We start from the raw sequence: 13262 nt of genomic DNA, 5'->3' as shown, positions 1-13262 counted from the left end.
TAGTAATAAATAAAATTAAATAAATAATTCTTTTTTAAAAAATAAAACCATGGTCTGGTTGGTTGTATGGTGGTTAAGGTGCTGGACTCATACGTCACTGATGGTGGTTCGAGTCCTGACTTTGGCAGCTTGCTTTCTCACTCTCCCTTTCTGTCTCTCTCTGTCTTTAGTCAAATTAGAAAAACAATAAAAATGAATAAAATTATTTTTAATAATGAACATAGCTTTGTACAATAAATTGACTTTGGCAGCTTGCTTTCTCACTCTCCCTTTCTGTCTCTCTCTGTCTTTAGTCAAATTAGAAAAACAATAAAAATGAATAAAATTATTTTTAATAATAAACATACCTTTGTACAATAAATATTAAAACTTTCCTTTTGACATACAATTTTTTTTTCTAGGTTTTCAATATTTGTATTGATTCCTATATCTAAGTGTATTATTGGATTCATTTTAATTGTGTGATGTCCACACCAGAATGATTTACCCCGTAGGTGTTTCTTTCTTTTCCTTTGTCCATGGCCAAGGTTCCTTGGGAGAGTTTAAGCACAAGAACCTATCGCTGAATTTAGCGTTCTCACAATTAGGATTTTTTCCCCCTGTTCCCTCAACTCTCCCCACCAGGATCCTCCCAGGAGGAAAACACGCTGGTGGCTGTTATTCCATGCAGACAAAATTCATGGCACAAAATGCCACTACAAGGATCTCCAAAGCCAAGCATGATGCTGACTTCCTTGAGTGTCCATCACATGTGCAAGGATACCAGGACTTTTCATCATGCGAACCAATTTTCCCCATTCAGAAAGGAGGCACTCCATGCTAGATTAAATGAAGAATGTCAGATCTAAAGTATTCCACAAAATGATAAATGCTGAGATGTCCCTCAGACACAAAGACCCAGGCTCTACCCCTGTTAGGTTGGTGGTGCTCATGTTACCCTGTAAATTCCTGTCTTCCAAGGACACAAATTGTTGATTTGGGGTCTGTCTTTAGAAACCTGTGCCTTCAATTCTTTCCTCCTACTCCCCTGTGTTTTTTCTCTTCTTTTTAAGTTTTTGCTATAGGGCAAGAGCATTCACCAGAGAGAGACAGAGAGAAAGGGAGAAAAGGAAAGTAAAAAATTCCCTACCCAGATGGGATGGACACACAATCCCTTCTCTTCCATTCTTCTCTTGGGATTTTGGGCAGGTGCACACACACATCCAGTGTGATTTTCAAGCTGCTGGGTCCAGGACTCAAACCACAGAGTTGGCCATGTGAGATCCAGCCAGCTTAACCTCCATCCCACATCCTGGTCTTCATCTGTAGTTTTAAATCATGAGATATCAATCACTTTAAGGGAAGATTTACCCAAGATTTCATGATTTTGTTCTTGATTTTATCATTTCATAATTTTGCTTTCGTATTTCTGCTTATTTGGAGGTGGGAATAATTCCAAAGGAATAAAACCCTGTTTCCGTATTTCATTACAGAACATGTTACAAAGTGTGTGTGAAGCAGTCAGTGCTCAGTAAGGATTTGGGTGATTAAATGAGAAGAAGGAAGAGGAGAAGAGAGAGATGAAACAAAGCAAGCGAAAAAAAAAAAAAAAGGAAGATTCAAATACTGGCTTTGATTGAAAAGAGAAAATAGAGAATTTCCCAGAGCAGTGATCCTCAGACTTTCTAGTGTAATTAATATCACCTGGAAAGCTCATTAAAATTGCACGCTGTTCATTTCCACCCATGGAGCTGTCATCATTGAACCTGGAGTGGGTTCCACATATCAGTGGGTGAGGCTGCTATAGGTGGAGGTACACAGAAATCGCCGATTTTATTATCTTTTACACCAGATTCACCAATAACATGGCGCCCATAAATCAAACAGAGGTCTCAGAATTCTTTCTTTTGAAGCTGACAGATGACCCCACACTGCAGCCCGTTCTCTTCAGCCTCTTCCTGTCTATCTACCTGGTCACCATCCTGGGAAACCTGCTCATCCTCCTGGCGGTCAGCTCTGACTCCCACCTGCACACCCCCATGTTCTTCTTCCTCTCCAATCTGGCCTTTACTGACATCTGGATGAGCACAACCACGATCCCAAAGATGCTGGTGTGCATCCAGACACAGAACCAGAGCATCACCTACACGGGCTGCCTCACCCAGCTCTACTTTGTCCTGTTTTTTGCAGCCTTGGAAAACTTCCTTCTGACAGTAATGGCCTATGACCGCTACGTGGCCATCTGTCACCCCCTGAGGTACATGGTCATCATGAACCCCCAGCTCTGTGCTCTGCTGAGCCTAGTCTCTCTGTTCCTTAGCTGTGTGATTGCCCTCCTGCACTGTCTGATGGTGCTGAGATTGTCCTTCTGCACGGACCTGGAGATTCCCCTCTTCTTCTGTGATCTTGCCCAGATTGTCAATATTGCCTGTTCGGACACCCTTATCAATAACATCGTGATAAATGTTGCTGCTAGCTTATTTGGTGGTGTTTGTGTTTGTGGGATTATTGTTTCTTATACCCAAATAGTCTTCTCTGTTTTGAAGATACCATCAGCAGGAGGAAAGTATAAAGCTTTTTCCACCTGTGGGTCTCACCTCACAGTGGTTTCCTTATTCTATGGGTCAGGTTTTGGGGGGTATTTTAGTTCTGCATTTCGGGGCGTACTTTAGTTCTGCGGTTTCTGACTCTCCCAGGACAATTGCAGTGGCCTCAATGATGTACGTGATGGTCCCCCAAATGGTGAACCCCTTCATGTACAGCCTGAAGAACAGGAACATGATGAAAGCCCTGAGGAAACTTGTTCAAAGGAAAATTTATCTCCAGTGATCGTGTGCTTTGGGTTTGGGTTCCAGAATGAGTCAAAGAGAATGTCGGACTGTCTCTTGGGTCTTCCAAAATGACTGTGTAGCATGATGACCAAGAACATTTTCATGTGGTCTTTGAAGTAGACTCCCCTATTTGTCTAGCTCTGTAATGTTTGTCAAATGATTGAAATTGTCAGAACGCAGTCTTATTGCTATGGTTTTGTAGAAGCAGAGCCTGAGGCAGGGGTCATGTTTTCATGATACTTCTTATAGATCACTCTCAAAGGGAAGTCTGGTAGAGGCTGGAGGTCAAATTTAAGGTTTATACAAAGTGGCTCATGGAAATAAACTTTCCCTGGCTCTGTGATTAGAGCCTTGTAGGCCTATTATGAGGCAAGGGAGTGATTTTATATATATATATATATGCTTGTAGTACATAACATTTAAGCCAAGGATATCACCATCTAATCTTCATTATTTCAGACAGATAACTTTGCATTCTTTTTTCTGTTAAACATTTCTTCCCTCAACCCCTCCCACCCACCCTCTGTTATTCATTTCTTCTTCTCTCTCTTTTTTATTTTTTTACCATAAAGTGTGTGTGTTTATTGGAGTGAAACAGAGAGAGACAGTGAGAGGGTAAATGAGAAATCATCCTCCAGGGGGGATATCCAGGCCACAATCCCTTCTCCTCCATTTTTCTTCTTTGACTTTGGGATGTACACATGTGACCAGTGGAATTTTCTTTTTTCTTTTCTTTCTTTCTTCCTCTCTTTACTTTACTTTGCTTTCTTTCTTTTTTAATTTTTTTGGTGTGGTTTTAGTCTTAGCGTGCATGTTCTCACCAGAGAGTAACAAAGAGAGAGACGGTAAGAGGGAAAATGAAATACTTTCCCATGGGGGGATGGCCACACCTCAATCCCTTCTCCTCCATTCTCTTCTTTGGATCTTGGGCACGTAAACACATGCACCTGGTGTGATTTTCAGGCCACCAGTTCTGAACTGCCATTGGCCATGTGGGAGTTCAGTCATATAACCTCTATGCCATCTGCTGGCTCCTCCCAGTGTCATTTTTCAAGCCAAAGAGTCCATGACTCCTAACATGGTCTGGAGACCAGCATTGTAACCACTTTGCCACCTGCTGGCCCCTCTATTTCTATCTCTTGCATTATCTAGTATCTACTCGTATCCTCCCTCCTATCACATCTTCAAATTTTTCCATTCTGCCCACAGAGAGCATGTTGAGAGGATATGTACAGTCTGTGTCTTTTAGAGTCTGGCTTATTTCACTTATCATAAAGTCTTCTATATTCATCCACTTTGAATCAAATAACAGAGTCTCATGGTTCCTTATGGCTGAGTGGTATTCCATAGTGTATATGTGCCACAGTTATTCAAACCAGTCCTCCATTCTTGGGGACTTGATAACAGGTTTTAGTCTCCAAGTAGGTCTGGAAACACACTGGGTCTGTACATGGGTGCTGAGGGCATAATGAGCTGGAGGACTGGGGGAACAGGTTCTCAGATGAGGCCACCCTGTCAAAGGTATTTCTCTCTCTCTTGGGTTTTCTCTTTATCATAAATAAAATAATGTTAAAAATATAGATGACATTCATTTTTATTGTATATACACTTGACATAATTAGATTGTGTTAGTGTTTTGAGTTGACTGAGAGATATTTGATCCTTAGATGAAAGATAAGATGCCTTTAGTTTTCTTTTTGTAAAGTTAATTTATGCTATAAGGTGTGTTCGCTCGCCATAGAGACAGACAGAGAGACAGAGAGAGGGATAGTGAAAAATAACCCCACACGCACAGAGGGGACAACAGTCCTTACTACTTTATTCTCTTCTCAGGATTTTGGGCATGCATGCACATGCGCTGATGTGTTCTATAAGCCATTGGGTTTGGGACTTGAACCACACAGCCATCCATGTGGGATCCTGCCACCTTTATAAATTGGGATGAAAATGGAAAACCATGTGATGCTCTTGTATGCCATGCAAAGGCCCAAAATGGGCAAAGGTGGAGATGGTTAGCAGCTTTCTGTCCTAGGTGAGAAAAAAGACAGAGATTAACAAGTGAAAAGTCCAAGGAGGGCCGAGAGCTGTTTTTCCAAAAAGAGAAAAAAAGTTAGAAGGGACAGAGGAGAGCAAGAGGGAGTCAAGCAGCCTCCCTACCTGGCTAGCACTGGGTCGGGGAAGGGGACACTGGCTGGGAGAAACTTCACAGCTGTGAAGTTGAACCCAGAGACTCAAAATGGGCAGAGGTGGAGATGGCTGGCAGCTTCCTGACCCAACTCATCTGGCTGGAAAGATATTTTACCATGACTCTAGCAGCTTTGGACTTGTCATCTAGAGACCCTGCACATGACCCAGGGCACCCACTCCAGGACTCTAGCTTTCCACCCACCTAGAACACCTACTCCAGTAACACCTCTCTCTGTTTTTCTATGCAAAAATGACTGACTTTTCCAATTATGTAACATTATCAGGTTAGAATAAATATTCTTTTTCTGAACTAAAAAAATGAAAAGGAAAATAAATCAGCTTCCCTAAACTCTTCCCTTCTATATTCTTGGTCTGTAAGGATTCTCACTACCAAGGGAACAGAAGACACTAACATTGGCTGTCTAATGAGGAGCTCTGGATATTGAGCCCCAGGGACAGAGAGATTAAAATTCAACCTGTAACCACCTCACATAGCAGCCCCTGGGCAGCCAGTAAATCACCAGAGCCACCTCCCACAGATATTTCTTGACCAAAAGCCCGTGGACCCATCTTATCTGCACTACTTGAAGGTAGACATCCCATCTTCCTCCAGAGGAGGTCTCAAGCATCACTCATCAGTGAAACCACACAGGTAATCCAAAGCCCTTTAGTTAGTGACTTGGAAACTAATGCAAATGGTTTGTTATTATTTTTAAGATTTATTAAATTTTTGTCATTATTTATTTTTTAGAAATAAATAGAGCAGAAAGAGACAGAAAGAAAGAGGAAAGAAAAGTGAGAAAGCAAACCACCAGATCTGGGACTTGAACCACGGATGGCCATGTGGGAGTCCAATGCCTCAACCACCATGCCATCTGCTAGCCCCTGGATGGTTTATTATTCCTAAGTTCACATTTTGGGGAAGCAGTGAAGAAGGTGCATGAATGAGATGATCAAAAACAAGTACCCCGTGAGCCCCCTGCCCCCTGCCCCCTGCCTGTCATCACCTTGACATCCCCCATACACGCATGCACCAATGCTCACCAGCTCCAATTCTGCAGGCCCCATTCTCTCCCTGCAATACAGAACTCATTTTCCTCTAGAGCAGAAATCTTTCTCTTCTCGTGATAACTGTTATCAAATATTCTGCCAGGTATTGAATTCTTGTGGGAGTGAAGGGAAAGGACTTGGTTAGTTTCACCTCTTATTGTCTGATACACCATTATACAGAACATGGGGATTATTCCTAAGGCTGGGTGTGTAGCCACTGGGGGAAGAAGTGGAGACTCAGAGAGTTTCCAATTGCCTTTTAGACTGTCTATTTATCTTTATGAAAGTACCAAATTTTTATACAGAAACAAAAGGTACTGTGTAATAAAATTTAAAAATATGACCATCTACATCTTATTCCAAATGTAGCAAATGTTGACAGTCTATTACATCAGCTTTGCCTTTTTTTTAGTTTGTTTGTTTGTTTTTAGTTTTTTACCATCGGATGCATGCACATGCCAGAAACAAGAGAGACAGAAAGTGAAAATCACCCCCTAGGGGATGGCCACACTGCAATCTCTTCTCCTCCTGGGATTTTGGGCATGCACACACATGCACCTAGTGAGATTTTCAAGCTACTGGATATGGGACTCCACGGTCAGCCATGTGGAAGTCCAGCACCTTAACTGCCATGCCACTTGCTGGCTTCCAGCTTTGGCTAGTTTTAATCAAATATCAAAATAATATACTTTTGAAAGGTTCCCTTTTGTTTTCAGTTTTATTGTTGTTTTTGTTTGCATTTTAAATATGCTCAAAGGAGTAGACAGTAGACTATTATCACTAGAGGCTGGAAAGTGAAGGAGGGAGGAAGACAGAGAGACATTAGTTAAAAGATAAGAAAGTACATTTTGGGGGCCAGTAGGTGGTTGGGTGCTCAAGGTACTGGACTCCCACATGGTCAACTGTGGTTTAAATCCCAGACCTGGTGGCTTGAAAATCATGCCAGAGCAGGTGTGTGTGCATGCCCAAGATCCTGGGGGAGAATGCAGGAGAAGAAATTTCGATGTGGCCATCCCCCCTGTGGAAGGTGATTTCTAACTTTCCTTGTCTCCATTTTTTTTTACTATTATTTCTTTTTTTAACTTTTCTTATTGACATACAGTATTTCTTTTTTTAGGTTTTCAAATTAGTATTGATTCCTATATCTAGGTAATTTTATTATTGGATTCCTTTTAATTGTGCGATGTTCACACCAGGAGAATTATTAATCCCGTCGGAATTTCTCTTCTGTTGTCCATGACCAAGTTTCCTCGGGGGAGTTTAAGCACATAAACCTCCCCTGAATTTACAGTTCTTACAAAAGGATTATTTTATTATATTTTTTTTTCCTGTTTCCTCAACTCACCCCACCTCACCAGGATCCTCCCAGGAGGAAAACACGCTGGTTGCATTGTTCCATGTAGACAAAATTCACAGCAGGAAATACCACCACAAACATCTCATAAGCCAAGCACGGTGCCGTCTGCTTTTTGTCCTCATTGCAACATCTCCATGACGTCTCCTGAGCGTCCATCATGTGTGTGAGGATACCAGGACTTCTCATAACATGAACCGATTTTCCCAAGTCAGAAAGCAGGCACCCCATACTAGATTAAATGAAGAATGAATGATCTAAGTATTACACAAAATGATAAATGCTGTGATAGCCTCTCTGTCTCCCTCAGTCACAAAGACTCAGGATCTACCCCTGTTAGGTGGCCTGGTACTCATGTTACCCTGGAAGTCTCTGTTGCCCAAGGACACAAATTGTTGCTTTTTCCATCTGTCTTTTTAGAAACCTATGCATTCAATGTTTTCTCCCAGTCATCTGTTCTTTTTCTTTTTCTATTCGTTTTCTTTTTTTGCTTTTTCCATCTGTCTTTTTAGAAACCTATCCATTCAATGTTCTCTCCCAGTCATCTGTTCTTTTTCTTTTTCTTAAGTTTTTGCTACAAGGCACGAGTGCTCACTAGAGAGAGAAAGGAAAATCGATAAATTAAATCTCCAGGAAGCTTGGCCGCAGCTTGGCCGCACCACAATCCCTTCTCCGCCTCTCTCTTCTTGAGGGTTTGAGCACACACGCCCTTTGTGATTTTCAAACTGATGGATCTGGAACTCAGACTGTGGAATTGACCATATGGGATCCACCACCTTAATCTCCATGCCACCTCCTGGTCCTCATCTGTGGTTTGAAATCACATGAAGGAAAGACTCTCCCAAGATGAGACAGATTTCATAAATTTGTTCTTATATTCCTGCTTGATTGGAGGTGTGAATCATTCTAAAGGAATAAAGCTGTTTCCATTGTTTCATTACAGAACTTGCCACAAAGTGTGTGTGATGTCATCATGGCGTCATAAAGATTTGGGTGATTGAATGAGCAGAAAGAAGAGGAGAAGAGAGAGAAGAAAGAGAGAAATGAGCAGAAAGATTCAAATACTGCCTATGGTTCGTTAGAGAGAAGAAAGAATATTCTAGAGCAGTGATTCTCCAACTTTATAGTGTAAGTCAAGAATAGTTGGAAAGCTCATTGAAATGCACACTGTTCGATTCCACTCGTGGAGCTACCATCCTTGAACCTGCAGTGAGGTCCAAGAATCAGCAGCTGAGGCTGCTGTCGGTGGAGGTGCGGAAGTCACTGATTTTATTAACTTTTACATCAGGTCCACCAATAACATGGCGCCCATAAATCAGACAGAGGTCTCAGAATTCTTTCTTTTGAAGCTGACAGATGACCCCACACTGCAGCCCGTTCTCTTCAGCCTCTTCCTGTCTATCTACCTGGTCACCATCCTGGGAAACCTGCTCATCCTCCTGGCGGTCAGCTCTGACTCCCACCTGCACACCCCCATGTTCTTCTTCCTCTCCAATCTGGCCTTTACTGACATCTGGATAAGCACAACCACGATCCCAAAGATGCTGCTGTGCATCCAGACACAGAACCAGAGCATCACTTACACGGGCTGCCTCACCCAGCTCTACTTTTTCCTGTTTTTTGGAACCTTGGAAAACTTTCTTCTGACAGTTATGGCTTATGACCGCTACGTGGCCATCTGTCACCCCCTGAGGTACATGGTCGTCATGAACCCCCAGCTCTGTGCTCTGCTGAGTCTAGTCTCTCTGTTCGTAAGCTGTGTGATTGCCCTTCTGTATAGTCTGATGGTGCTGAGACTGTCCTTCTGCACGGACCTGGAGATCTCTCTCTTCTTCTGTGGTCTTGCTCAGATCATGAAAATCGCCTGTTCTGACACCCTTATCAATAATATCGTGATAAATATTGTGGCTTTAGCATTTTGTGGTGTTTGTATCTCTGGAATCATTGCTTCTTATACCAAAATTGTCCTCTCTGTTTTGAAAATACCATCAGCAGGTGGAAAGTATAAAGCTTTTTCCACCTGCGGGTCTCACCTCTCAGTGGTGTCCTTATTCTATGGGTCAGGTTTTGGGGCGTACTTTAGTTCTGTGGTTTCTGACTCTCCCAGGACAATTGCAGTGGCCTCAATGATGTACATGATAGTCCCTCAAATGGTGAACCCCTTCATGTACAGCCTGAAGAATGGGGACATGATGAAAGCCTTGAGGAAGCTGGTTCAAAGGAAAATTTGTCTCCTGTGATCATGTGCTTTGGGTTTGGTTTCCAGTATGAGTCAAAGACAATGTCGGACTCTTCTTTCCCTCAGATCTTCCTAAATGAATGTAGCATGCTGACCAAGAACCTTTTTTATGTGGGCTTTGAACTAGACTTTGGTTTTTCTCTAGCTCTGCAATATTTGTCAAATGATTCAAATTCTGAGAACTCTGTCTTGTTGCTCTTGAAGCAGAGCCTGAGGCAGGGGTAATGTTTTAATGATACTTCTAATGAATCACTCTCAAAAACAAAGTTTGGTAGAGGTGGCAGGTCAAGTTAAAGATTGACACAAAGTGATTGGTGGAGACAAACTTTTCCTGGTCCTGTGATTAGGGCCTTGTAGACCTATTGTGAACCAAGGGAGTCGAATTTTGTATCTAAAAACTTATCACTGAGATCTGTTCCTGGTAAAATATGTCTATTTTTGGTAATATTAACAGACCTCAGATCCAGCCTGGGGGCACAGTTGGTACCAAACTGAACTGCAGGGCTGGGAGCCACACAGCTGATCAAGGGTTCTTTTTCTTCATTCACTTTCTATTTAGAGGCCATCATTGTTCATCTCTAGAGCTCACAACTTGGTTTTTCAACATATGCTTATAGTACATTACACTCAAGCCAAAGATATTACCACCTACATCATTTTTAATGGATAACTTGACCTTCTTTTTTCTGTTAAATATTTCTTCCCTGTGATCTGCCCCTCTCACCTATCATCTAACATCCATTTCCTTCTCTCTCTTTTTTAAGGTTTTTGCCATAGGGTGTGTGTGTTTGTTTCAAAGAAACAGAGACAGTGAAAGGAAAAATGAGGTATCACCCTTTGGGAGGATGGTCATGCTATCATTCCTTCTCCTCCATTATCCTCGTCTGATTTGGGGCAGACACACACATGTGCCCAGTTGAATTTTCTTTTCTTTTCTCTTGTTTTCTTTAGAGGTTTTTGTCTTAGGGTGCATGCACTCACTGGAGGGAGTCAGAAACCGAGATAGTGAGAGGGAAAGTGAAAAATTATCCCACAAGGAGATGACCACACCTCAATCCCTTCTCCTCTATTCTCTTCCTGGGATATTAGGCATGTACACACATGCACCTGACGTGATTTTCAAGCTACCAGGTCCAAATCATGGTTGACCATGTGGGAGTCCAGTGACAGACATAACCTCTATGCCATCTGCCAGCTCCTCTCAGTGTGATTTTCAAGCCAAGGAGTCCGGCTCTCGAAATGTGGTTGGGAGCCCAGTGCTGTAACCACTTCACCACCTGTGACCCCCTCCGTTCCTTTCTCCAACAATCTCTAATATTTACACATATCCTCCCTACCGTTATATCTTCACATCTTTCCATTTCTGCCATAGAAAACAGACATTAGGCACATATTGAGAGGGGACATACAGTGTGTGTCTGTTAGAGTCTGGCTTATTTTGCTTAGTATGAAGTCTTCTATATTCATCCACTTTTAATAAAATACAGGGTCTCATTTTTCCTTATAGCTGAGTAGTATTCTATAGTGTATATGTGCCACAGCTTTTCAACCCATTCCTCCTGTTGGGATTTTGGACATGCACACACATGTACCCAGTGTGATTTTCAAACTGCTTAGTCCAGGACTTGAACCATGGTTGGCCAAGTGGGAGTCCAGTGCCTTAACCACCATGCTACCTCCCATCCCCCTTCCATTAATTTATTTACTTTCAAAGATAGTATTTCTGTCTAGTGGTGCTCCATTGCTAGTCTGGAAACACACATTTATGGTCCCCCATCTTTTTCATCAGATTCATCAACAACGTGGACCCCAGAAACCAAACAAGTCCTTCAGAACTCTTTCTCATGGACATGACAGAGCATCCAGAACTGCAGCCCCTCCTCTTCAGTGTCTTCCTGTCCATGTACCTGGTCACTGTTCTGGGCAACCTACTCATCATCCTGGCAATCAACTCAGATTCCCACCTGCACACCCCCACGTACTTCTTCCTCTCCAATCTGTCCTTTGCTGACATCTTTTTCACTTCCACTATAGTTCCAAAGATGCTATATGGTGAACATCCAGACAGGAAATAAAGTTATCACCTAGGCTGGCTTCCTCGTACAGGTGTACTTTTTCATCATTTTGTATATGTATGGATAATTTACTCCTGATCGCGATGGCCTATGACCACTACGTGGCCATCTGCCATCCTTTGTATTATACGGTCATCCTGAATACCTGAGTCTGTGTCTGCTGATTCTAATCTCTCTGTTGATCAGAATCATGAATGCCTTGCTCCATAAGGCATTGATAGTCCTATGACTGTCCTTCTGCACAGACATGAAACTCCCCCACTTCTTCTGTGACCTTGCCAAGATCCTCAATATTGCCTATTCTGATACCCTTATCAATAACATTTTGGTGTATTTAGTGACCAACCTATGGAGTATAAAGCGTTTTTCCAATTGTGCATCTCACCCGTCTGTTGTGTCCTCGTTCTATAAGACAGATGTTGGGATCTATCTTAGTTCTGCAGTTTCTGACTCTCCTAGGAAGACTGCGGTGGCCTCAGTGATATACATGGTGGTCATTCCCATGATGAACCCCGTCATCTACAGCCTGAAGAACAAAGACGCGATGGGAGCCTTGAAGAAATGGACCTCCAGAAAATTTTTCTATTTGTTATTCTGTCCATCTTGAGTGTGGGCTTTTTGATTGAGTCAAAGGGAATAAAATACTGGGTGTGTCAGAAATTCCCTCCCATCATTCAGTTCTCCTAGCCAAGTGGGTAATCATGGTCTTTCAAGTCAAATAAATTGGTATGAGATCTGAGGCCAGCAAGTGGCACAGTGGTTAAGGCGCTGGACTCTCACATGGCCAACCATGGTTCGAGTTTCAGACGCAGCAGCCTGCTTTCTCTTTCTCTCTCTTTGTCACTCTCTGGTTAAGTTAAAAGAATAATATTAATTACTTAATTATTTCTTTTTAAAAATTATATATTAAAAAATTGGTATCGGACCTATTTTCCTGTGTCTTACTGTCATTTATCAGTTTACTTAATTCTCTGAGTTCAGTTTCTACATTTATAAAAGGTTCAGTATACACACACACACACATATATACAAATATGTGTCTGTATTAAGCATAGCAAATTTTTTGAACAATTATCAGGTATAGGACTCCACATTAGTAAACTTGTAGTAGATGCTGATTTCCTTCCAGATCAATAAATTGATTAAGTCCATTCTCACTTCATCCTCTTGTCTCTGAGTTTTCATTTTCCTCCTTACTTTGTCCTTGTTTTTGCTGAAATCTATACAGAGAAATGTATTTAGATAAAGTTCACTGAGATTTCTTATTTAATCCACTTACTATATAGAAACACATTTCTTTTTTTAGGAATTAATTTTATTTTATTTATTTATTTGTTTTTTTTAAATTTTGCTAGAAGGCATATGCACTCACCAGAGAGTGAGTACCCTCTACTCTCGCAAGTGCACACTCCTGAAGACAAAAACGTTATACAAACAAAGAAAAGGTCCAACTGAGGCCAGCAGGTGGTGTGGTGGTTGGACTCCCACATGACCAATCATGGTTCGAGTCCCAGACCTGGCAGCTTGCTTTCTCAGAACTTTCTCTC

At 41.9% G+C, this 13262-nt stretch overlaps 2 protein-coding genes and 1 pseudogene across 2 annotated transcripts; all 3 read left to right on the top strand.

The window, feature by feature from the left end:
* Window positions 1-1844: 1844 nt before the first annotated feature.
* On the top strand, window positions 1845-2808 carry LOC102476654 (olfactory receptor 7G2-like). Its single transcript, XM_014590751.1, has 2 exons — window positions 1845-2617; window positions 2652-2808. Exons 1-2 carry the CDS (start codon window positions 1845-1847, stop codon window positions 2806-2808), a joined length of 930 nt encoding a protein of 309 aa, XP_014446237.1.
* A 5616-nt stretch (window positions 2809-8424) lies between these two features.
* On the top strand, window positions 8425-12322 carry LOC102476238 (olfactory receptor 7G2-like; annotated as a pseudogene).
* Window positions 8684-9641, top strand: LOC106735681 (olfactory receptor 7G2-like). Its single transcript, XM_014590758.1, has one exon. The coding sequence runs from the start codon at window positions 8703-8705 to the stop codon at window positions 9639-9641; it is 939 nt and encodes a 312-aa protein (XP_014446244.1). The 5' UTR covers window positions 8684-8702.
* Window positions 12323-13262: the final 940 nt, after the last annotated feature.

This window comes from Tupaia chinensis, unplaced genomic scaffold (assembly GCF_000334495.1).
Source record: "Tupaia chinensis unplaced genomic scaffold, TupChi_1.0 Scaffold000482_1, whole genome shotgun sequence".
Lineage (NCBI taxonomy): Eukaryota > Metazoa > Chordata > Mammalia > Scandentia > Tupaiidae > Tupaia > Tupaia belangeri.
Note: the sequence above shows the minus strand (reverse complement) of the source record. Positions and strands in the feature narration are given on the sequence as shown.